Source organism: Anabrus simplex, chromosome 11, assembly GCF_040414725.1.
Source record: "Anabrus simplex isolate iqAnaSimp1 chromosome 11, ASM4041472v1, whole genome shotgun sequence".
Classification (NCBI taxonomy): Eukaryota; Metazoa; Arthropoda; class Insecta; order Orthoptera; family Tettigoniidae; genus Anabrus; species Anabrus simplex.
The window spans coordinates 52,848,251-52,875,596 of record NC_090275.1 but is presented as its reverse complement, the minus strand read 5'-3'; the positions used below and the strand labels follow the sequence as shown (position 1 = coordinate 52,875,596).

General features: G+C 38.7%; 1 protein-coding gene across 1 annotated transcript in view; it reads left to right on the top strand.

Annotated features, from left to right (window-relative positions):
• Positions 1 to 14,247, top strand: part of LOC136883316 (uncharacterized) — a 74,082-nt gene extending 59,835 nt beyond the window's left edge. Inside the window, exons 10-11 of the mRNA XM_067155555.2 lie at positions 2,828 to 2,937; positions 13,560 to 14,247. Of these exons, the coding sequence (XP_067011656.1) occupies positions 2,828 to 2,937; positions 13,560 to 13,605 (156 nt within the window). The 3' untranslated portion in view covers positions 13,606 to 14,247. The remainder of the gene's footprint in view (positions 1 to 2,827; positions 2,938 to 13,559) is intronic.
• Positions 14,248 to 27,346: the final 13,099 nt, after the last annotated feature.

Below are 27,346 nucleotides of genomic sequence, written 5' to 3'. Positions count from 1 at the left end.
CTTCCTTCCAACTCCTAGGCCTTTCCTATCCCATCGTCGCCATAAGACCTATCTGTGTCGGAGCGACGTAAAGCCCCTAGCAAAAAAAAAAGTTTATTTAAATTTTGATTTAAATTTTTAAAATCTTGTTTCTGTACCTTATTTTCTTTTCTTGGTACAGCATTGTTATTTATTTGGCCATGTCTTTACTTTGGGTTCGGCCTAGCCGCCTGTCGGCCAAGTCTATATTCTTATTTTCTGTCATCGCGCATGCCTGTAAATCCTTTGTTGTTTTATATCTCTGGACCAGAGATGCTGTACTCAGCACCTTGTTGACACCTTCCTTTAATTTCTTGCGTTTTTATGTTGATCTCTCTGGATGTGTGGGCTGACTATTTTTTGTGTGTGTGTGTGTGAGTGGGATGCTTCTATTGTTGTTGCATGGATAGCGAAAGGAAAGATATGTGGTGTGAATAATGTAATCTCGTAAAGGAATACTGCTTATATTACCGTTTGCACAGCAATTTGATTGGAATGCTAATTGTAACGATGTTTTTACTGAATCAGCGAGCTGGTAATAATATATTTTTAGTGTTTCGTTATTAATTATGTTGAGCTCACTCCACGATGTTAAAGTATGCTTGAGATGGTATGTTCATGTTTTTATTTATTTGTTTGTCTTGTACAATTGGCTTCTTTTTCATGCTTCTTGATTCAAATACTACTTTATTAATAAACCCTGTCCTTATGTTTATTCAGCATTTCATTTGTAGTAGTCTTGGATAATCATCCTTGTTCACTAATAACGAGGGCCATCTTCAGTTCAGGGTTGTCTTTCTGCCTTCCCTAATCGGGGTCCGCACCTCAATTCTCCCGATATGCGCTTCTATTTACATCGGGTTAGATCTGTTGGTAAGGGGGTTCGGCACAACAGCCAAGAAGACAAACAAATGGGTAATTCAGAAGATCAATCCAGATATGTATCTTGAGATATTTTATCCAAGGTTACAGCTGTCATACTGGGGTCATTTTATGAGATGGTCTGATATTTGAAACCCTCAGAGACTTAGACAGCTGGCACTGAGATGCACGGACTTCATCACAGATACAATGAATGTATCACTGGAAGAACGGAAAGGATTCATGGAAAACAGGAACATCTGGAGACATTCCATCCATGCAGTCGCCAGGTATAGTCATCGACTTGACAACAATAATATATATTGCATGGTAATATACCAGTTTTCTACCAGGTTTTTAATCCATTTTCACCAAGCAAGTTGGCAGCATGATTTGGGTCCTGTTGCTGTAAGCTTGCGTTCGGAAGAAGATATGTTCAAATCTCACTGTTGGTAGCCCCAACAATGATGTGCCATGGTTTCCCATTTTGAGACCCAGTAATTGCCGTACCACTTCCTTTCCAGTCCTTGCGCTTTCCCATCCCATTGTCACCGAGAACCTATCAGTGTTAGAGCAACATTAAAATGTTTGCAAAAAGGAAATTTTTTTTAGATTGATATCACAGCCCGCATTAATAAACATGATAATGCAGCTTTTGGGCTTTTGCCATGTCAAGAAAACGAGTAGAAATTCTTAATGTTTCGCAGAGATGTTGCTTCATGTCCTCTGAAGAGAAAACACGTCTGTCCATGAGGAAGACTTCCCTAATACTGATGGTTTGCATGTGACATTGGTCTTTTGTAAAGGGTACTCCCTTTCATCACCAGATCGGTTGCTGTGTGCTAGCTTTCTCAGGGGGAAGCGACGATGCCATCTTAGCTCCAGTTAAGATGTTTCCTATGTGTTGCTAAACAGGTACCAAGCTCATCAGGTGAATAAAAGACGGGAGAGCGGCTTCTACGAACGAGAGTACCACTTACAATAAACCAAGGTAAAGTATTCTCAAATTCAAACCTTCATTATTAGAGAAGTCTTCCTTGTGGTCAGACGTTTTCTCTTCTGAGGACACGGAGCAAAGTCTCTGCAAAACGTTAAGAATTTTTCCTAGTTTCCTTGACACAGCAAAAGCCCAAAAGCTGCATTATCATGTCTAAGAAAAATTTCATTATCAATTACGAAGAAGCAGAATTTATATTATTATTGTTATTATTATTATTATTATTATTATTATTATTATTATTATTATTATTATTGTTGTTGTTATTATTATTATTTTTATTTTTTTATTTTTTTACATCGTTGTGCGCTACTTAGAAGCTCGACTGAACCAGCTTAGCTGATGTGTTGGCCTTCTTCTCCTCCCAAAATCTCTTCATTTTCTCGCTGAGTTTCTTCCTTCGTTCTTCTGTCCAAGTTATGGTGCCTCCCATGTTGGGTTTGTCTTCAAACTGGTGATTGTCGATTTTGGTTCTGAATTTACATCTGTCCTGTATTATGTCTTCCGAGATGTTGATTTCCTGGAGATCTGTATCAATTTCACAAAGCCAGCTGTTCTTCGTTCTAGATGAAAGGGCCAGTTTGAGAATTCTTTTAGTTAGTCTGTAACGGTTCATTCTGATCATGTTACGTTTTAAAAACAAAGACGAAAGTTCCTTTGTTATGCTATGTGATTGCTGTGAAAATTGGCTGCATCTCTAAATATACGGTTGTGAATTTGGGGAAGGAGTGAAACAGGTAGTTTCATTGCTGTTCCAACATAATTTATTATTATTATTATTATTATTATTATTATTATTATCATCATCATCATCATCATCATCATCATCATCATCATCATCATCATCATCATCATCATCATCATCATCATTTGGGAAATTGAACTCTGATATGTGGATGTCATTAATAAGGTTGATTGAATGCTTTCTGTTAGTAGTCCCCTTTGTTCCAGGAGTGTGAGAATTCGCTAACGTCAAGTGCAGCAAGTCAGTGTCTTAACCAACTGGGAACACTGTTGGGTCCTAGTATCTTGAGGGCAAAAGTGGAGAACCATAATCCAAGGTAAGAGTTATTTCTTATCAGTTTGTTCAGAATGGAATAATCAACATTCTTTTTGATAATACACAATATAAATATTTTAAAAATACACAGCAAAATTGCAGGGCCAGATACCTCATAAGTAGTGCAGATTGAATATTTATATAAATATGGGTCTGAATATTCATAATTTTGTTTGGAGGTACTTAAAGTGCTCCTTATTGGATCCGCCCTGTCAGTACTTACAAGTACAGTCTCAAATTTATTATCTGTATACTTTCATGAGTACATGTTTCGAGAACATTACCATTCTCTTCATCAACCCACAATTATAAAAACTCTCTTAGCATGTCTAGGCTTGTTCAATTATAAAATCATTACATCTACTTAAAATAATCTGCCGGTTTGAGTGGCTCAGATGGTTGAGGCACTGGCCTTCTGACACCAACTTAGCAGGTTCGATCCTGGCTCAGTCCAGCGGCATTTGAAGGTGCTCAAATACGTTAGCCTCGTGTTGGTAGATTACTGGCACGTAAAAGAACTCCTGTGAGACTAAATTCTGGCACCTCGGCGTCTCCAAAAACCATAAAGTCGTTAGTGGGACGTAAAGCAAATAACATCATTATTACTTAAAATAATCTAAAAGCTATGATTGAAGCTCTTAAACTTCACGTTTTGCTTAAACTTATGGAGGTTGTCTTGATAGTATTGTTCTATGTGTAATAATAAAATGATAAGTTATTTTAAAAACCTGTGTTTTTATGTATAAATATGACATGATGAAATTTCAGGATCCTATGGGTTGTTTCGTTTGCAATTAAAAGTCAATAGATCTATTGATGTGGTTTAAAATCTCTATTGATTGAAACAATCCAATAACTGATTAACTTTGACTTTGTGTACTTTGTAGTGATAAAGCGTGTCCATTAACGAATGTTCTGATTGTGAATTATTTTGGCTGCCAGGTTTTGTGTAATTCCTCCATATGTTCTACTTAGGCAGCTGTTAGGAGTCATGTAGCGGACTTGCTGCACTGATTGAAGATGACAGACAGATACATTTGAGTGATGCTTAAAGTTGTTAATACATGCGACTGCTGTAGAGGAGGAATCAACGTTTCGTGGAAGCATTTTCAAATAATATGTACAACACCTGATATTTTTTAGCATGTTCAGGATGCAGTGAGAAAATGAGCAGAAGCTAGCAGTATGGCAAGGGGTGGGCATTTTGAACATTTCTTATAAGGCAATCTACTGTTAATTTCTTACAAATACCAGTTTACAATACTTGAGTGTCTGATATCTCAGCAATGATGAATTTCCAGACCTGTGTTTATATAACCCTTCTGTCTCCTGTGCATATGAGGAATCCACCCCTGCAATTTTGTTGTTTATTTTTGAGACATCCTTATTAATGAAAATGTTTTGAGATGGAAGTTTCGGGTGGGAACAGAATATTGAGGCTGATTTTATTTTTGTTTAACAATCATTAGATTGACACCATCATTTGAAAAAAAAAAAAGAAAGGAAAAAAAGGATGGTACCATAGAGAAATCAAAGTTCCTGATAGCTCACTAGAGCCATTTAATTTGCACTTTCAAATCCACCACTGATTGCAATTAAGTCCATTAATAAGTCATCCATTATAAAATAACAGGGTGTACACACAAGAATATCAGGGTTTTAAAGGTGTGTAAATTCTCTTAGGTATTATATACAATAATAATTCATACATGAGCTGAAAGAGTAACTGTATGAGTTTTCACAGCACACACTACAACTGCTCAGTGTGAGAACCTTTAGTCACATGACACACGTCCAACCGATATTCCAGCTCTTTCCACATTTTGGTCAGCATGTCTGGAGTAATGAATGTGATAGCTGCAGGAACTCTACGTCTCAGTTCAGGTAGGCTGGCAGGTAGCGGTGGTAAAAACATGTGATCCTTAACATACCCCCGCAAAAAGAAATCACACAGAGAAAGGTCTGGGCTCCTTGCAGGCCACCAAAAGATAGCCTTATCGTCCGGAGCATGACGACTGATCTGACAATGGGGAACAACTTTGGTCCATATTGATTATTGATTGCTATCACTATCAACAAAGATGGGGAGGTCCACCTATTCAGTACCACTTCGCAAAGTGCAATGCACAGAAAGCTTTACGCTCAGGAGCCACTATCTGTAACCAGAACTCTACGTATGGCGCTGTCAAATGACAGGGTGAGGACATCACAATTAGCCGTGTGCAATACAAACTTTCACAGTTGCTCTCTCATCCGATGTAGGAAACAGACAGCTGAAGTTGGTTATGTAGCCATACTAACTACTTAAAACTCCAAAATTATTTTGTATACACCCTGTATTTTGCTTTTCATTTAGTTTCTACGAAGAATATATAAAAATTATGACCGAGAGGTCTCATATTCATCATCATCATCAGTTTCTGGGTGTGGTGTATGAGCATTCTTCACATCCACCCATCCTGGTGAACATTTTAATTTTCAATCTGTTCTGATTCCACCTCTTGTCCCTCCAGGTCGTGTTTTATCCCATCTTTATCCAGTATTAAAGTTACGTACTCACAGCATTACCTGCATGGAATTCATCACAGTTTGATGTGATTTCAAACAATAGTAGTTGGTGCCTGGTTTCTTGTGAGACAATGGCAGTGCTAAAGTGCTCTACACAAACATTATGAGAAGCATGTCCATATGAGAGTAGCTGGCAGAAGTGACATGTTTGCCAGTCCCTCAACCTGAAACAAAGAAATTTGAGGAATTCTGGTGCTTGCAGTAGTGGGTTGGTTACCTTTCCTCGCTCTTTGCCTTCGTACCGTGCATGTAGGATGGGTGATCCTTCCGTCGCGCCTTGCACACAGGCGAATAAGCCGTAGACGTAGTTCATGTGATTTCTTAAGTACTGCTCGAAAATGCATATTGTAGCATATGACAGTATGCACTGTATGTCCAACCGATGTCCCATTTCTCCATGAGGGGTCAGATATGAAGTGAGAAGAATTTTCATTACAATTTATAAACTTCATGTTTGTTCCGTATTGACTTACTAGAATCCACATTATTTTTTTGTTTTTATTATTATTATGAATAACAATTAATATTAATAATAATAATAATAATAATAAGAGTGACAGCGCACACTTCCTTGTCGTTTTTGTTCCACCTATTCAATACATTATGATTTCAACTCCAAAATACACTGAGTGGCCAAGTCATGGGAAGGGGTGTTCCATTAGAAAATGAACTGTGTATGATCCCTGAGCATTGCGTCTAGCTAAGCAGTCTATCACAAACACCAGTGTCGTGACAATGGTAGCACATCGCTAGTTAACAGACTTTGAACGTGGGATGATCATTGGCGCTTGGGTCACAGCGTTGAGTGGCTCTTCAGTATCATAGAGAGAGAGTGTTAGCACCCGCATAAACCACCGCACGGAAAGACCACAGATGTTTAACGAACAGACATCACGTCGCCTCCGCAGAACCATACTGGACGCTCGATGGGTACTGTGAGTCAGATGACCGCCCAGTTGAATGTTGGGAGTCAGGAACCCATATCTACCAGGATTGCACTGCATAGGCTTCACCAGCCAACGACCAACTCGTGTCCCTTTGCTGACACCTCGACACAGAGCTCAACGACTTGCATGGGCCTGCGAACATCGGCAATGGACCATGGAACATTGGCGGTGTGTGGTATGGTCCAATGAATCCCGGTTCCAGTTGTATCGAGCTGATAGGTGCGTGGGAGTGTGGCATATACCCCATGAAGCTAAGGATCCTGCCTCTCAACAAGGTTATGTCCAGGCGGGAGGTGGCTCAGTTCTGGTCTGGGTGGCATTCTTGTGGTTGCAATTAGGCCCCATTGTTCGGCTGCAAGGAGCGCTGACAGGTGCACGTTATGTGGACATTCTTTGATACCACTGCATCCCTTTCTGGCCCTAGAGTACCTTGATTGAGATGTCATGTTTCAACAGGACTTGCAGCATGTCACCACTCTGTGGTGGCACACAGGTGGTTGGAGGAGCACTCCAGTGAAGTTACGACCATGGATTGGCCCTCCAAAACCCCCTGTCTTAATCCAATCAAGCATTTATGGGATGCTGTTGATGGTTTTCTGTGGTTTCCCATTTTCACACTAGGCAAATGCTGGGGCTGTACCTTAATTAAGGCCACGGCCGCTTCCTTCCACCTCCTAGGCCTTTCCTATCCCATCGTCGCCATAAGACCTATCTGTGTCGGTGCGACGTAAAACTACTAGCAGATGCTGGTGTACGCTGCATGAACCCCGCACCAACTACACAAAACAAATTGTGGGTAGCAGTGGAAAATGCATGGGTCCAGATCCCTCCAGAATGATTCCAACACCTGTAGAGTCGTTGCCTCACCGTATTGTTGCCGTTTTGAGGGTTCACGGAGGAGCAACTCGTTATTAGCTTCACATTCAGTGTCTTCCCATTACCTTTGGGCACTCAGTGTATAAAATAATGTATGTCTCGGTCTTATATAGACCTTCTTCAGCTACAGGGAGAGTGTGAGACCTTGTGTTGGCACATAGCCTGCTCTTATCGAATAGCACCAAGGAGTCTGCTCAAGGTTTTACGTGTCCATCCGATAGACGAAATTACCATCAACAGCGTCCTATGCCCTCGTTCCATATGAGCACTGCGGTGAGGTTTAGAATTGAATCCAGACTTTTGGTATGCAATCTAGTGATTAAAAATTGTGTACCACCACCTCTCCTACCCTGCCGGCCAACATTCTGATGATATAAATGTAGATTCCCATAGGGAATCTGAAATATTTGTCCCGAAAGAGTAAATTTAAAATACCAATATATATATAAATATCCAATAACGGACCATTTACGTATATTGGTATTATCAACATTCTGATGGTAAAAATGTTTTTGACCAACGGGGCTCGAACCGGCTAATCATGGTGTCAGACCATATAGACTTCACGCCTTAATGATCATGGCTACCAGGCGGGTTTATTGTACCATATGGTAGTGATCGTTACTAAATTCTATTCCTCGCTGTGTAGTTCATTTTTAGAAAATCTTTGAGACTTTGGGCCATGCATTTTACGTGCTGGACTTACAAGTGCTTGAAATGCTCCTCATCTTTTACCTTTGTCTTCTTCACAATTTCGTCCATGACCATTATGAATAACAGTGGTGAGAGTGTACACTTCCTTGTCGTAGTCCAGTTTCATTCCAAAATCACTCTGTTCTCTCCACATGTTTCTGGACACTGCTGCAACAATTTTTGTACATTGCTTGGACATATTGTTTCATTTGTGTTCCAAATACCTTCCATTGCATTACTGTTCATACTTTTGCTCTAGGTACACTATAGTATAAGCCTTTTCTAAATCAAGGAATATCATCGCCATATCATGGCGGAGCTGTTGAGGTTCCAACCAGCCTTAGGACTGAGGACTGAACATATGCATCTTTTCTGTGTTCCTAGAGTTTTTCCATTAACTTCCTCATACTGAAGATGGGTTCTTGTGTTGATCTTCCATTTTGAAAGCCATATTGCTCTTCTTGTAATTGTCCTTTCACCTGTTGACTTCAGCATATTGACTTTTAAGGGTCCCAGGCATTTTCCTCTGACATCTTTCACATTTTCTTTCACTGCATGGCCCATCAAGAGACAGTGTGATAGTAAGTGGCCTCTATGTTAACTGAAGAGGCTCCAGCTATAAGCTTGCCAAATTTTAGCATAATCCATCCAGTAGATTTTACGTGGAAGACAGGCAAAGACCACCTTTCAGATTTATGTACGAGTCTTTCCTCTATGGCAAAAGCCAAGGAGGTGATAGGAAGGATAAAAATAAAGCCTAGATATATAATTCAATTCATTACCATTTTTATCTGCCTTTGCTGGCAAGACCTAGTGTTTAGAGTGCACTATGTTTTCCGGTATGGGTTAGAACAGATTTGTTACTTTCATTGACCTGTCTGTCTCATCCTTGACTAAAACAATATGAAAGTAACTTAAGTATGAGCAATGCTAATAATGCCATTCCTTATGCAGGCAGTTGCTGTTATGAATCGTGTGGAAGTGTCAATTTGTTCTGTTGGTGTGTGCATTTTGACAGGTTTTGGCTGATTGATATATATCTTAGCAACGTCTGGTCCAGTGAGGAAAGCAACGGCAAACTATCTCGCTCCTTATTTCCCAGTGACGCCTAGGCCATCTATGACAGCTGATAATGGAGCTGTTGAGGATCCAACCAACCTTTTGGCTGAGTACTCAAAATACCCACACCCATTTTTAAATTGCAGTTGTATGCTGTTAAAACAGCAATTGCACATTCAGGCCTGCATCTGATGACCCTAAAGCAACTGTCGGTCCTTCAAAATGTAAAAATACACAAAATAGGCAGGCAGAAAGGCACACACAATTTAAGGTGCAAGCACTTGAAAAAACAGCCAAATCCCAGAAATTCATGCCTAAAGAGGCACTAAAGTTCAAGAAAGATTAAAATATAACTTAGGTACAAAACCTAGAAACAGAATGCTAGATTTCTCTTTTAAGTTTCCAGTCTACTTACACTACTCCATACAAGAATTATGTTTCTCAAGATTTTTGGGAGTGAAAGCTTATCTGTTATCTTATCATGCAGAATATTTTCATACCACTATCTACAACAGACAAAACAGTAGGGCAGAACTACATTTCAGCGATTTCATGTAGTTCAAGAATTACTTGTGCTGGAGTTTTTGAACTACCCTGCAAAATATTACCAATCACTTCATTGGTTGTTCATCCTGGATTATGCTCTAGTCCATGCTGCAGTTTGACATTTGCTGCTTGGATTATGCTACATGCTGCTTCCTGTAGGACTTTGGAAATCTGCCAGACAGTGTTGATATTTTCTACTGAGGGTTTATTCTTATCTCAAGATTTGTCATCGTGTCAGAGATTCCATAGAAGTGGTCCTTAATGGACACCAGGTCGGCATTCCAGCCTATACAAATGCAAGTACGACAATTGTGTGGAAAAAACAAATGGGGAAGAAATTGCATAAAAAGGCTGCTTTAGGCATCAACAGACAGAAATTATCACAAAAACATAAAATAGGCAATTATGGGCACTTCAGAAGTGATGCTTTTAGGCTTGCGATAGCAGGAAACTGGTTTATAACTAACCTACATTTCTGAATAAAGGAAAGCTTGTTAATTTGCAGTACTTATAACTGTAACTGTAGTAGGCTAAATGTGTAACTAAAGCGTAATTGCACTCTCACTTTGAAGCTTTATAACAACACTTAATTTCTCAAGAGTAACCGCAGGACTTGAAATAGGCGCTGCGTGGCAGCCATGCTTACCCCTCACACAGCTTACCCGTTCAACCACGAGACTTCTCGTCAGATGACCATAGTAGTAAGGATTTATGAGTTTCCTTTGCCTTACTCCTTTTCCTCCACTGATCCAATTTAGCTGCTCTTTCATAATACAATGAAACCTCATTAAGACGTTTCTGCATGGGACTAGGAAAAAGAACGTGTTAAGCGAGAAAATGTAGTAATGAATGTATGAATATAAACTATCCAACAGGGATATGGAAACACTAGATACGATTTTTTTCCGACATGAGGGCATTTTTTACAGTTAAATTGAAATAATAAATATGGTAGTTCAACCTATTCAATACAAGTAAATAAGAGACGTAGAGATTACATTCTTATTTAATTAAAAGTGGAAACGGTACCGGTTTCGACCCCAGTCTGGGTCATCATCAGCCAATTGTAACTCGAAAAACAATGCATAAGTAAGAAAGAAGTTAACGGTCTCCACACAATATCAGTTGAAGAGGCGATATAAAAATGACGGGGGCAGGCACTGTAAAATGCAGACGAAGTGGAATGTAAGTCACTTAAAAGAAGTAATGTGTAATCTTCCGAGCATCAGCACGGCACACGCAATGTTTGGCACCGTCTCACAATGTTCACGAAAAGCAGAGAATAGTTAAATGAGCCAGACTGCATACACCGTCAGGCACAAAGTCACAACACAATTCGAATATGAAGATCTAAAGTCATGAAGAAGCCGAAGACGAGCAGCTCAACCGAAGTAACTTGCAAGCTCCAGAAGATCGGCGCAATGTTTACAACGTCAAGTGCTGTAGTTTCATACGCTGACGGAGATTGAAGGATAGATTAAAGATCAAGTATTTGCTTAGTTCACGAAAATGTGCCTATATATATACACTTATATATACATATATATACACTTATAATACGATTCAATATAATTGAATACGTAATTATGATCTTGAAGATTTTTAGAACAGTTGACGTGAAAAAACAATAGTGAATAGAAAAAAATGGTAAAAAGCGCAATGCCGGAAACAAATGAAAACGTGTATGCACAGTGCGCTATTTCTTGAATATAAAAAATTCAGGTCGTGATTGAAGTAGTCGAAGTTGGTGGACACAAAGCATGAGTTTAAATTTGAAAGTGAGGGCCCAAAATGAAGGTGGCAATGTAGCTCTTTTTTTTTTTTTTTTTAATATAGAGGTGAAAAGAAAAATAGGATAAGTTAATAAAGAAAGAAGATTAGTGGATAAGGAAAGATTAAAAGGGTTTAAAGTTAAAAGGTGGTGAGAAAGGATAAGATAGGGATGAAGGAGGGATAGTTCAGGGTGGGTTAGCGGGGTGGGTTACTGGAGGTACATAATGTGAGTAGGAACTTTGTAAGGCATGGAAAGTTGAATTCAGGTTTTGAAATTTAGAATTTTTAAGAAGAAGAATTAGGAAGTCAAATAGGATGTTGGGTTTTTCAGAAATGTCGTTTAAGTTGAAATTGGGGTTGAAGTATTGGTCAAGGTGAATAAAACAATTTTCAGTAGTGTTTAAGAGGGGGCCTTTGTTAATGATTTTAAGTATTTTCATGTCTTTTTCAATATTGGTGAAATTGTGCTTGGAGTCATGCATGTGTTGTCCTATGGCGGAGAATCTGTTTTGAACAGATTCGGCTTCTTCATGACTTTAGATCTTCATATTTGGATTGTGTTGTGACTTTGTGCCTGACGGTGTATGCAGTCTGACTCATTTAACTATTCTCTGCTTTTCGTGAACATTGTGAAACAGTGCCAAACATTGCGTGTGCCGTGCTGATGCTCGGAAGATTACGCATTACTTCTTTCAAGTGACTTACATTCCACTTCGTCTGAATTTTACAGTGCCTACCCCCGTCATTTTTATATCGCCTCTTCAACTGATATTGTGTGGACTTGACCGTTAACTTCTTTCTTACTTATGCATTGTTTTTCGAGTTACAATTGGCTGATGATGACCCAGACTGGGGTCGAAACCGGTACCGTTTCCACTTTTAATTAAATAAGAATGTAATCTCTACGTCTCTTATTTACTTGTATTGAATAGGTTGAACTACCATATTTATTATTTCAATTTAACTGTGATACTTTTCAATACGGAACAATGAAATTTTTATCTTTAAGGGCATTTTTTGTCATATATCCGCAGGTACAGTGAAAACTATAGGCCTATCTACCATTTCTAAAGATGAGAGAAAAGTATTCAAAGGTGTGAAAAACACAAGAGAACAAATATGAAAACCTTTTCTGCTGGGGATTATAAAATAACATGTACCGGTACCCTGAAAGGTGTGAAAAACACCAGACAACAAATAAGAAATCATGTGCACAGGGGCCAACAAAAATATCGAAGAATTATTGCAGATCACACTCTTTCTAAAACAAATGTTTTTATAAGCCTTTTATTTCAGAGCAATGGGTTATTAAACATTATTTTCTGGTCACACTCTTAGACGATGAATTGGAGGTTACACTCGACATGTGCAAATGCGAGAAATGACTTTGGCCGCCATTTTCAATCGAACAGAACTTCAACCAACTTGAGTGATCGAGTCACAACTCGAAGGTGCGAGTTTCAACATTTGCGACCTCTGCACACGTATGCCAGTCCACTTTCTGACAGATTTAAATTTTGTCTTCATTATTAAGGAATTTTACAACATTTTCCATATCCATTTAACTAGGTTATCACCAACACAAATATCCACCACAGTAGTCGGTTTCACTCGATTATGTTCCTAGTCCAGATATAGGCTACCGTATCACGCGACAGATATTAGCTACACTTCACTGTACCACTCAAGACAAAATACCTCCTGAATGGAATGCGAAGTACAAGCACAAACAGGCTCACTCTGCTATTCAGCAATCTCGCTGCTAACCGGCAAACAAAATTGAGCATTCCCGAGGCTAACAGCTTACTCTCCGAAAGTGCAACTTATCCTTTGAAGTTCAGAAAGGCCTTTCCTCTTAATCATGCAGCTGTGGAGATGGCTCTTACCCGAGTTGGAAATCACGTTTCTTTCAGAAGGGATGACCGATATAGTAACATTTTTGGGTCTAAGAATAATGTGATCATATTAAGCGATAATAGCGAAAATTCGTGATGCAATAAGTGAGGTAATTTTTATATAGATTTAATACGATGAGAATCGGGACTTCGAATTTCCGATGTGCTAAGCGGGAAAACGTGTTAACAAGGAACGCGTTAATGAGGTTTCACTGTATTTTGTGTATGATTCTTGGTAATTAATATGTTTGTTTTTTTTCTTCCAGTTACCTGCATCACCTTGACGCCAACGTGTACATAGCTCCCTTCTGAGAAGATATATGTCTCAGCATCTCCTCTTGGTACTGAAAGAATTCTGAAGGAATTCATCTCTGTTTCTGTGATATAGATTCACTCTTTTTGCCAGATTCAACAGTAGATTGTTACTAGTTTCTAAATGTCTCGTTGCCTTTACTTCTGCCCATCAGTGAGGCCAGTGGTATGTTTTTTTGTTTCAAGTGTAATTTAATGGCTAACATATAGGAGCAGCTTCCTTGTGATACAGTTACTATTTAAGGTCATTGTTTTTGTGATACTGGTGAATTTTTGTGAGTTATGTATTGTCGTGACAGAACTTAAGTGAATTTTAAGAATTTAATATTACGCATTACATGTTACACCATTTTTGCTCTTAGACAAGCATCCTAAGATACATAACAGCATAAGATGCAGAAGTCAGGTCAAGTAGTTCAGTCCCAGCATACAGTAACATCCTTTGGGTGTCTTGAGAGTGACTCCAGGAGAATTCAGGACAAAAGTACATTATTTCTTCTTCTTCCTCTTCTCCTTCTGTTATCCAGGGAGCTCCTGTGTTGGGCTGTGGATCATTGACCTCCATCCACTTCTTGCACCGCCATGGATACTCGAGATGCACATCACTTCTGGGGTACTCCTCAGATCTTTGTTCTGATCCACTTTGACACCTCATACATTTATCATCCATTACATATAGAAGACAATGTATGATCACTTCTCTACACACTCGTACAGTTACAGTATCTGACAGGCACCACGGCATCTGGTCGAAACATGGTGTAGTGGTCTCTAGCTGATTTAATTGCTAAAACAGTATGTTGTACTGCGTGTCGAAGTTCAGTGTATTTTTAACGTTTGTGGATCTGTGAATGTTCATGTAACATTCCCTTGATTGGAAACAATGCTTCAATACCAGACCTCAACACAGAATAAAATAAAGACAATCTGAAGGAGATTGTTATATTGTTTATGCATAAAGCTCAATCTGTTACAAATGCCAGTTTACCACTCAAAAACCTTCAGATTTTTCAATAATAATGGTATTGAATAAATTTTTTCTCTACGACCCTCATCAAAAAGGCTAGATTTGGCAAGATACCACTCACATTGACAACACGAGGTATGGTGCTTAGGCAGCATGATGATTAAACTGTATAATTTACTCTTTCACTTTTAATCAGCACGGCATTTTAATGAGTTGTGTGAGTACATTCTTATTGCTGTGACAGAGACATGCCTCATTGTTTTGTAACGGGTTGTAAATCTGGTTATGTGGGCAATAATGAGAAAAGATTTCTTTTTACTGCCCAAAAAAGCGATATGTTTTTGAAGTGGACAAGTGCCATTCCCAGAAGGACATAAATCTCACTACAAACTTCTATGTGTGATGTTCACTTTCATGACATGTACATTATTAAGGCTGATAAATTTGTAATCGAAACAGACTTTCAACGTATTAGGTCGTGTTAGTACATGTAGTACGTGTTGAAGAGATGTTAAGTACAGAACAAAAATGGCCAGCCGAACACCAGTGGGATCCGAACCCACAACCTCCCGATTTCGCATCGGTTGGTCTACCAATTGAGCTATGGTGTCCAGCTGGCCATTTTTGTTCTGTACTTAACATCTCTTCAACACGTACTACATGTACGTAACACGACCTAATACGTTGAAAGTCTGTTTCGATTACAATGCGGTCGTGAAAATTCAATATTCATTGATAAATTTGTGATTAACAGTAAATGTGACTGAGATGTCTGTTGTGGGCCATAAGGATGAGGAACAGGATGAAATTTAATGACTAGCTTCTGGTAAGGATGAGTACTAGGAATATACCTGTGTTTCACCATAATGAAACTGTAACATTATTTCCCAAACACTTCTTTGTTCTTTTTCCTTCATTTCTATCACTTTGACTTTGTCGCGTAATGACAGTGCCACATTTTTATGAGACATCTTGCACAAGAATAAGAGTATTCACTTCACTGAACCACTTAGAGGGACTGGAAAGCCAGACTGCTTCCCTGTACACAATGCTGTAAAACGGAGGTTCTTGCCGCGATTGTCGCCCTCAAACAAAGGAAGGTTGTGTTTACCTCCGCTGCCTACTGTTGTGAGTTGCTTAAAACTATGCACTGTTTTAACATAAAATTTACTTCAGAATAGCCTGTTAAAAATGTGAATTCCATTTGGAAAACTTATAAACAATGTCTGTTTCCGCGGTGAGTAGTTTCTGTTTTATTCAGAAAAAATAACATAATACATTTGATTTTTGTCGGGACCAAGAAAATATTCCATAATAGACCGGATTCCGTGTTATTCAGTGTCCGATTTGGACAGGTTTCACTGTACCAACACTCCTTTATGGGTGTGAAACTTGGACCACTTACAGGAGGCACATAAAATGGCTGGGGAAATGTCATCAGCACTGTCTGAGGAGGATCCTTAAGGTTAAATGGCAAGATCAAATTCTTCTGGGTCATGGCACTGAGTTTCAGCTGGATAAGAGGTTTTCAGGTGTGAAGGACAAAGAGAATTCCTAATTAGAAGTTCACTCATACGTCCTTTGTTAGACAACTGACATCGACCAGCCTTCAGGTCAGCCAAGTATGTAGCGTTGAAAATCTCTCCACCCTCATCTTGAGGAGGAAAGGCATCACCAGGTGGAACTGACATGCGGACATTTGTGCTTCTTCTCGTAATGTAGGTGAGAGATTCTTCCACATGTTCCGTATGATGGATGGTTTCATTGGGGTCTTGCACCCTATTATAATGCTGAGGTCTCGTTGGTCTATCGAAAGTGCCCACTGGAACTCTAACATCAGTAGCAAACTTTGAATAAAGTACTCTCTTCTGCAGCTGAGTCATTTGATTTTTTCATCTTTTTCTGTTACCAACTTTTCCAAACACACCTTTTCGTCTTGAGCTTTCAGGAGCTTATCACTAAGATCTCAATTCATTTATGTCTGCTTGAGATTTTGTAACCTTTTCTGCATAACTTTTGCCTCTAGATTTCGCTCCAAAATTTCACAGTAGGGCTCTAAGTGTGCCAACTTTTCTTGCTCGTGCTTAGCCCGATTTTCGAAGAAATCACGCTAATGAATTAAAGTTTCAATTTGATCGTGGACAACAGACAGTTCTTCTCTCAGTGAAGCTGAATATGACTCAAGACAAGAGATTTCATATTGCTATTGATGCTTTCACGGCCCATACTTATAGACATGATGCAGTATAGGTTTTTGGGCTTATGCCATGTCAAGAAAATAAGGTGAAATTTCTCTTCGAAACGTTCTTTTCTTGACACGGCATAAGCCCAAAAGCCTATACAGTGTCATGTCTATAAGAGATTTCATCTTTCAGTGGCTTTACATTATCTAGTCCATACCAGGAACTTCTTCAACTTCAGTTATAACTAGCTTTTCTCTGACTCTCTTGTTTTCCTGAGTCAGTTCGCTGCACCTGTTCACTTTACTTTTTAATTTTTCTTGAATGGCTTGAAGTTCTTCCTGAAGGTGATTGTTCTCAAAATTTGCAGTATCTAAGTCACTTTTTAGTCTTCTGACCTCCTGAATTTGTTTATCTAATAGTTTCTGTTGTTTTGCAGCAGGTGACTGCAAAAAATCTCTTAAAGGATGTCTGCATTTTGGTGAAATGACTGGACTGTAGAATTTTGGTGAATCAGCAAATGTAAAAGACGCACTCCTGATACTAAATGCTTCTTTACATATAGCACCCTTCAGAACTTTCTGTGTGATGCATTTGTCTTCAGGAAGAACTCTTTCAAATAACATTTTCATTACAATTTGAATTCTTCAGGGAGCTTGTTCATCTTCTGAATAATACTATTACCTGTTTTCTGCAAACAACAATGGAATAGTAACAGAGAAGTTACATAAATGATTTCATCTTCATTCTGATCCTGGTATGCATGTACATCAAATTCATAATCTAGATATTCATCAAGAGGAATCTTCCGACGAAGAGGAAGAAGAAATCGCTACAGGCACGACTACAGGAAGATCTCATAGAAAGAGGGGATTGTTTCAGGAAAGCTTGCAGAGCATGAGCAACTTCAAGGGAATTTATTTCATCTTTACATATACCTTTCCCATGATCATACTGCCTCGTTCATAAACCAAGTAATCGTCCGATAAATTTGCCATCATTCAACTAGTTTAGTTCCAATATATCTTGGTCCAAAATACCAGTAACGTTAATCCATTTCAGGAGGGATTCTTTCCAATAGGTCACGTCCATTCTGAATACGAACTAACAAAAAAAGAAAACCTACCTACGCCGTGATCACACAAGATTGGAAACAACCAAACTACGATTTCAGACATGCGATGACTCGGTTTGCGGTACATGGTTTTCACCACCTATTATGCCAGAAAGTAGGTTTCCATTCACCAGGACAAGAATGTGTGTGCAAGTGCTGTGGTGGGCTATGTGACAGATACCATGCAATGTTTTGCAAACAAAGGACCGAATCGCTGACTATGTTCTGTGCTAGAATCAACTAACCATATATTATCTGTACCATGTATGCACATTGTGTGAATTTCTCTAATTATTAAATGGCACGATCACTGAACTATCATCAGTATGTTGGAAGAAGCCTGTACCATCAACATTGAGGCTATGATCATGAAACATAGACTTTGTTGGACAGGTCATGTCGTTCATATGTCGTTTGCCTCCCAAAGCAAATTATGTGTGTTCACTGAAGGGTAGCCGTCGACTCCAGGGTGGACAACAAAAAAGCTTCAGAGACATACTAAAGTCAGACATGAAGAATTGCCACAACAACACCACTAACTGGAAAACAAAAGCAGCTAAACACCTGGTATGGTGTCATGTTATCTACGAAGGTCCTAACAACTTCAAACAACAACTCCGGAGATTTGAAATTGAGAAGAGAATTGCTCGGAAAGAGCGGGCATTCCTCAGTATGAATAACCCTGAACAACAATCTCAACACTGGCAGTGTTTGCCACCAATGTGGAAGAATTTGTGGCTCGGGGATTGGTCTCCGGAGTCACCTAAGAACTCATAGACTCACCAGCAACATCTGAGAAAGACAATCATACTCGTGAGTGATAGTGTATCAATCAATCACTGATCCGCAGAGGCAGTTACTTCTCTTTCTAATCGCTGGTAAATTGCAATAAACATGCAGGATGTGTGAAAATATTTCAATTTAAACAGTATTAAGTGATTGCTGTTCTGTTACGAAGAGGTCAACAGTGTATCATAGCTGGCAACACAAATCCTATTGATATTGTTCCGGGGTATCTGTGGAACGGCAGAGGTGAAAGAAGGTGCTGGGATGAATGGGTCTAACTACAGAGTCAGAGTTAATTTAAAATTTTAACAAAGGTTGTATTTTCCAGAAAACAACAGAAATTTTGATAGCTTTTCATTTTAGGGAAATTACAGACATAGCAATCTAAAAACAAAACTTAGAAGGATCCAGGAATTTTAACTCTCCTGGGCTACAAGCCCCTAGTTTTACAATTTCGAGCTCCTAGCTCAACGCACAAGTTTGTTCAAGGGCAGAAATACCCTAATAACATGGAGCACTTGCTCACACTTTTTAACATCAAGCCGCCCAGAGGCACTTTTACAACACTAGAAAAGAGCTGACACGGTCTCAGTTTTTCAAGCCTATTCAAGGCCATATCAGAACCTTACAATTCCTTGCCATCAAGGCACAACTTACAAAAATAAACCAGGGGTATCTCGTACCCAACCTACAGGGCTTTCATGTAAAAGAAATAACAGTTAAATAAATGGCCCGGACACAAAATGAAAGGAGGCGAATGCTTGCACTCCTCGATGTAACTTCTTAAAACCTAAAGGGCACTAGGCCGATGAAACAGGGGCTATTCCCAAACTATGGAGGTGACCCATATAAGTAAGAAATTTAAAACATTAAAGAAGAGAAGAAAATCAGTCACCAAAACGTAGTCACCTCAAACCAAAATGAAGGGGAGCTCGAGAGGGTGCATCACTCTCTATCCCCGAATTACGATTACAGATTTTATGAAGTTTTTACATAAGCAGGCAGAAATTTACATTTTAAGAAAAGTAGGTTACATGGTAAAAGTTTCAGACCTTTCCCGCGGGTTAAACTGCTGAGCTAGCAAGAAATAAAGATGTCAAATGGCCATTTCCTTGCTGAAGAACTGCTGCTTGATGAAAGAGGCACCATCCGCCTCCTGCTTCACATACACACACTCAGATGTTGATCAAATGGCCAAGAGACGTGAAAATCCGCAGTTTATAAAACCCCGGGGAAGGTTCGAGACCTTTCATGAATAATCAAGTCACACCCTCTCACTTTTATTGGCTAGCCTAAAGTTACACATCAAATCGAAGAAGAAGCCTGTGATAGGCCGAAAATTAATTACAGAAATTAGGGATTGGCTGAATTGAAAACTGGTGGAAAGAAAAGGTCAGTATTGCCAACCCAAAAATGAATGAACATAATTTAGTAAAGAACAAACTTATGAATACAAAATTTCTTCAAATAAAGTTCCTTCACTTCGCACCAGGGTGGATGATCATAGTTTTTGTAGTGACATCTGTTGCAGAAAGTCCAAACTTCCTGATAAATGGTAAACAAAATGCGTACAATTTTATACAGTACTTCACAATCACAAAATTAAGGAGGTGACATCTTCTGAGGAAAAGTTTAAGTAGATTTAGTTCCAAGTTCTGTGTTTCTCTTGTAGAGGAGTTCTAATTGGCACAAGATTTAAATGTGCGGCGTAGAGGTGTACCGCCCGGTACAGATATCTTAGCTTTCGGCAACAGCAAGAAAGTTATGATTTTCATTATGGTCGGTTTTGATAGTAACAGCAAGAAAGGCAGATTATTCATTTCAAACTTTGTAGAGACAAGTCTGAAGAAGTGAATGCTAAGAAAGGGAATGCTTGTTTTCATACAGTGCCTCTCCTCAGTGATAATTGCCACCTGATGGGATTGAGGTCATTGGGCATGCGTTTCACTACCACCCTTCTTCATGCAGTTATGGAAACTATACAACTTACCACAGAAGGGCACATCAGACATTGTGTTCGCTGGTTAGCTGGCATATGTGGATCAGTGGGAATAGTAAAGACCCGCCTATACTCTCAAGTGAACTCCGCATTGATATGTGAATCTGATAATTATATTCTGAAGCCTGGTGAGAACTTTAATTGTGAAGTTTATCAAATCTATTGCTATATTTTATATTTTAAAAATTATGCAACATCTTTCAAAAAAAAAAAAAAAGTAAATTTTGATTTTCTTGCTTTGTCCGAGAAATGTTATTTTTGCCTGTTAATATTCCCAGTTGTATGCTGTGTTGTAACAAGAATGTGAGAGGCCTTAGATTAATTCGAGCTACATGGAAAGTCTTTTTACAACACTGTAATGTATGTATCTCATTAATTAAAGCAAATAATCCATATATCAATGTCCTACGCCCACTTCAGGAAGAACAATAAGCTTCATGTGAACATCTCAGTTTTCCCCAACCTGAAGTTTTGTCGAAAACATCAATTAAGAAGCTTCGTAAAGACCTAAGAACTCGCGAATTTGAAATTTTGAAATCTTTGCAAATGTATCTGACTCTTACAAATGGATTTCTAACAAAACTGGATCTGAATGGAATGGATCACCATTCCAGGCAGATCCCTAGATGGTACCCGATCCGGACACTGCACCGAGAACAAATCGCTTGGACATGTTGTAGGATTCCGTGATAGAGGAACATTACTATGTAATTCACGCAATCACATGGTGAGGTCTAAGGTCGCTAATGCTTTGTGGCAAGTACACGAAGAAATCCCATGTGTTTCCTCAGATGGATATTGCATACATTAGAACCCCTATTTAACGTTTTTACAGGGACCTGATTTTTTTAACCTTAAATGAGGGTTTATCTTAGATTGAGGTTTCAGTAGAAAGCACACCTTTCCCAGAGATCTTTGCATGTATTAATATAAATCATACCATCCTACGTTATTTACAGTGACGGCAATAAAACAAGGAGATATCTACCTTACATACTGTACTAGGCTTTTGGGCTTATGCCGTGTCGAGAAAATAAGGGGAAATTCATTATGTTTTGCAGAGAACTATGCTCTGCATCATAGAAGAAAATCTTGACTGTCCTCGAGAAAGCCTTCTAAAACAATGAGCTTTGAATTTAGACATTACGCAATAGAAGTGGAAATGGAACATTCATTCGTCACCAGATGGCTCCTCAGACACGGTACAGCGGTAGCGTTCAGAGCGGAAGCTGACAGAACCATCAGAATCAGTTTGCGTCCGAGGAGCCATCTGGTGACGAATGAACGTACGTTAAAAGATACTAATGAAAACCATAGTCTGTCTTATATATATATATATATATATATATATATATATACAGTCTAACATTTAAAGACTCATTTTGTGAAGATCTGTGTGTTTCGTTCCCCAACTGTACTGGCTTTTGTGATGTTAATCACCACCTGCTAGGCAACTGAATTCAAGGTTATGAATAAAGCACATATGAACTTTAAGTTTTCCAGTCTGTTTAAATGAATTCAAGAAAAAGAAAACAATAACAGAATGACATGTTTCATTCCTGAAAGAACTCATCAGATTCTATCAAATAATACATGTACGGTATATATTTTCATTATTTTTTATAAGTTTGATTAAAAATGAGTGATTATGAACAAGTGCAAATCAATTTTACATTAAAATTCTGTGTTCAGTGCCTTAATAAAGTGGAAATCTTTTTTGAACTTATTACACTCAGTCTGTTGTACATCCTTTGCTATCAATTCTTAAAGTTGGACTGCATCACGACAATAAGAACATTAAGAAATAAGTTAATACAAGATTACTGGGTAAAAATGTAAGTCCAAGGAGGAAAACAGTTGAAGCAATTATGGTCCACAGCTGCTAAACCTAAAAGAAAATACAGTAATTATAATCATCATCCACAACAGATTTTTTCGGGCTTTCTCTCTCTTCCTGGCTTTCTCTCTCTTCGTGACACAGTTTGGTCTTAATAGCTGAGAAGATGGAGTACAATGAGATAAAAATCATTTTCACATTTATTGAGGCATTGAACACAGAATTTTACACCGAGTGAGTTGGCCATGCAGTTAGGGGCACGCAGCTGTGCTGGGAGATAGTGTGTTCGAACCTCACTGTTGGCAGCCCTGAATATGATTTTCCATGGATTCCCATTTTCACACCAAGCAAATGCTGGGGCTCTACCTTAATTAAGGCCTCAGCTACTTCCTTCCCACTCCTAGCCCTTTCCTATCCCATCATCGCCATAAGGCATAAAGCAGATTGTGAAGAAACAGAATTTTGTTTTGCAGTTGTTCATTATAATCATCCATTCTTAATCACTAACATTTAAAAGTATATATATTGAAATTAAAGTTAAAGTGATTGATAGAATCTGAATCTGATAGAATCATGAATGAAATGTCATTCAGTTATTAATTAAATTTTTTTCTTTTACAGATATTTTCTACTAGGATGTGAGCCAGGAAATCATCATCATCTTCTTCTTGTCTTAGCCACCTATTCTCTTTCTTGATATCGCAAAATTCTGGAAGCTCGGTGTCTCCAAACCCCATAATAGTAATCATTGGTGTGTAAGGCCAGTAACGGTAACATTATTCACTGCCAGGACAGATAATTATGCTTCTACTCACTTGAATGACACTGCAGTCATGCTAAAATATTATTTTTAGCTCTTTCTTAAATTGACCATTATTTTATGAACAACCTTAGATAAGGGTACCTGGGACTAGAACATAGATGATCCCAGACTGAGAGAATCTCCTTGCAATTCACAGGCAATTATTATTCCTCTGATGTTAACTGTTTAAAATATAACACATCACTGTGCTTTCTCATCATCAGTTCCAGCTCTTCAAAAGAGAAAACATGCAGAAAAGGGAAGAAAAATAAGAAAATATGAAAGGTGTTATATGTTCATCCAGCTTGCCTATTATCCTACATCTCCCACTCTTTCAATGAGTACCTGCCAGGGATGCCAACTTTTATGTTACTGGCAAAACATATGATCCTTTTCAAAAGTCTTGATAACATTTTTATTGTGCTATTTTCTCTTCTTCGTATTCCTTACCTGGTCAGGCAGTTGATGATTATGATATACTGTAGATGCTATGAACAGAAACTACGCAGAAGCAGTCCATGGCAGCGAAAATGATAGCCCCAGGCCCCTGCCTTCAATGACGCTGCTGAAGCATAGTCCAGCTCCATGGCTAAATGGTTAGCGTGCTGGCCTTTGGTCACAGGGGACCCGGGTTCGATTCCTGGCAGGGTCGGGAATTTTAACCATCATTGGTTGATTTCGCTGGCACGGGGGCTCGGTGTATGTGTAGTCTTCATCATCATTTCACCCTCATCGCAACGTGCAGGTCGCCTGTGGGTGTCAAATCAAAAGACCTGCACCTGGCGAGCCGAACATGTCCTTGGACACTCCCAGCATTAGCTGAACCCATAAAGGTATAGCTGTAGAGTTTCATGATCATTGTGTTAAGGAATTTCCCCCTTCTAAGACAAATTCAGGCAGTTACTGTCTAGCCCTGGTGCTTTGCATAGTTTTGCTGACAATGTAGATTCTGTGCCACCTACATATCTTCAACATCAAGCTGCCTCTGTGGATCCGTGGTAGAGTGTCGGCCTCCGGATCCCAAGATAGCGGGTTCAAACCCGGCAGAGGTAGTCGGATTTTTGAAGGGCGGAAAAAAGTCCATTCGACGCTCCATGTCGTACGATGTCGGCATGTAAAAGAACTCTGGTGATACATTTGGTATTTACCCGACAAAATTAATTAAATCTCAGCCATAGACACCCAAGAGAGATCCGGTTTACTCTAGGTCCGCTAGATGGCAGACAGAGTAAACCGGAACGTCGAAATTGACGAGCAGACAGCCAGATGGCGTCAAATCGAAATGTCTGCAAACGGTAGCTGAGGCCATACGATTATTATTATTATTATTATTATTATCTTCAACATCTAGACCATGAATAATAAAATACTTCTTTTTATGACATTCCCCCCCACACATGAAATGTAAGATAACATTGGTAAAAAATCCATAATAATTTTGAAGTCTCAGTTGATACTTTTTTAGTCTGAATTCGACCACCCTGGTACTTCCTTGATGAAGGTTAGATAAATAACAAAGGCTGAGAAGAAAATATATAACTGGAGGAAGTGAGTTTGGTAAAAGGGCATGTACATACCAAAAAAAAAAAGGGAAATAGTTTGTCATTGTCCTGGAAGAATGTTTTAATGCTGGGAAGTTTTTTGGATATTACACTATCTACATTCTTACATGACTTTTTGTCACTGTCACATGCCTATAGAGGAACAATCTTCAGTATCGTAAGTCATCAGGGTGATTTGCTCATCAAGAATTGTTCGAGACCTGTCTTCTGTTCACAAAATGAATTGTTATATGTGTAATAATTACTTTAATCAGTACCCAGTTGATTGTTTTGTTGGTTTGAAGATAACAGAATGAAATGTGTGCTTTTTCTCACCTAGACACCAGACTAATATTGTATCATTATTCTTCTGTACAAAGATATTTGTGGAGTTATTGTTCATATAATGAACTGTGTTGTGAATTTCTGGTGTCTTAAATATAAAAAATATCTAGATATCATTTGTAATTACTTGGGCTGTAAGTAATAATATGAGAAACATATATTTTAAATGCTGTGTTTGTGTACTCCTTGATGAGGTTTTAAAGTTGAATGTTAATTAATCCTGAGTGAATTTGATGAAATGATTGATTGTACTTGTCTCTGGATGTTGTTTTACTATTACACCATTTTAATTATCTATACCAGTGGATGTGTATACTTTATTTTTTAAATTTCATTGCGTTCTAGTATCCCATTATAGAGTACTGTAATGTTGATTATTGCTTATTGTTGTGTCAATTTTATGTTTATAATGTGCTAAAGCATTTGTTATACAGTAGTTTAGTTACATACATGAAAAGTCACATTCCTAGGTTTGGATTGTGCATAAAATGTGAGTCTCTTTATTATAATACCAACAAGTATGTAAAATTACAAACTTGCTTGGCTTATACATACATACATACATACATCATATTACTCCCGGGCTGAGAAGCTCTGCTGATAGAGCACTGGCCTTCTGTGTTAATTCCCAGCTAAATCCAATGATATATGAAGCACGTAAAAGAACTCCTGCACCGGGCGAGTGTGCCGTGCGGTTAGGGGCACGCAGCTGTGAGCTTGCATCCGGGAGATAGTGGGTTCGAGCCCCACTGTTAGCAGCCCTGAAGATGGTTTTCTGTGGTTTCCTATTTTCACATCAGGCAAATGCTGGGGCTGTACCGTAATTAAGGCTATGGCCGATTCCTTCTCACTCCTAGGCCTTTCCTATCACATTGTTGACGTAAGACTATCTGTGTCAGTGCGACGTAAAATAACTTGTAATAAATAAAAAATAAAGAACTCCTGCAAGACAGAATTCTAGTGCTGTGGCATCTGTGACTTTTACAAGTTGTATGAAAGTAAAACATGTTCTGCATCTTCACAGAGCCAGAATTGTTTGGTCCACACAGCACTCCCTTCCTATCTCGCTAACCACTAATGATGACTGACAGTTTCAGATATCTCGGTTCTGTCATCACCACCACCATTGCCACAATCGATGATGTCGAGCATTGCAGCAATGTTGGCTGGATGAAATGGCAATTGCTGACAGGTGTCTTGTGCAACAGACAGTTGCCCATAAATCTCAAAGGGGAAGTTTACAAGATGGCCATCAGACCAGCCACCATGTATGCTTGGCAAGGTAGAACAAGCACAATCAGCAAATGTACACCACAAAGATATGAATGCTGTGGTTGTCTGCGAATGTTACTCAAACCGACCAAGTGTGCAATAAGCATATGCGAGATTCCTTCGATATCACCACTATTGGTGAGAAAATGGAGGAAAGACAGTTCTGCTGGTACAAACTTGTCATGATGATAATGATTCTGTACAGAAAGCTCTTACCATCACAAAACCAAGGAGAGGATGAGGATGCCCAAGAGCAGCTGGGGGCCAAATAGTTGAAACCACCTTAAGGAGGAAGGACATCCCTGTGGCCCAGATACAAGTGGAGGGAATAGTCTCTGCGAATCAGAAGAGCCACCCTAAGTGACACTCAGGACACATATACGGCCAGAAAAGTTGAAAATAAAACGTTTTTAGGAAGTTCAACCATTCAGATAAAACAAAATGAACTACCTGTATATCAATAAATATAAAACTATTACCTAAGAAATATCACAACTTAAATATTTTCAAGCTGTGAAAATTATATTGTAAATGTTTGTTTTAGTCTGTATAAGACTTTCAAATTATCTAAACAAATAAAAAGCACTATTATTTTTAAGTCACTATAAATAAAACAATGCAATATCATCAACAGAAAATATGTAACATTAATTTTTGCAAACATAAACAAGAATTTCAGGGTAAGGAAGTCCAAATTAGTCATACTACTGACAGTATGGGAAGGATTTCCCTCAGTTATGGGAAAAATAGTGGTGTTGACTTCCAAAAACACTGGAACCATGCTAGTTATGGAATTACTTCGCCACTACTGAATGAAGAAGAGAATACTCTGTTCCTAGTAAACTCAATCCCTGCAGCAGGAAGGCAACCCTGCATTTGTTTACACGAACCTACCATC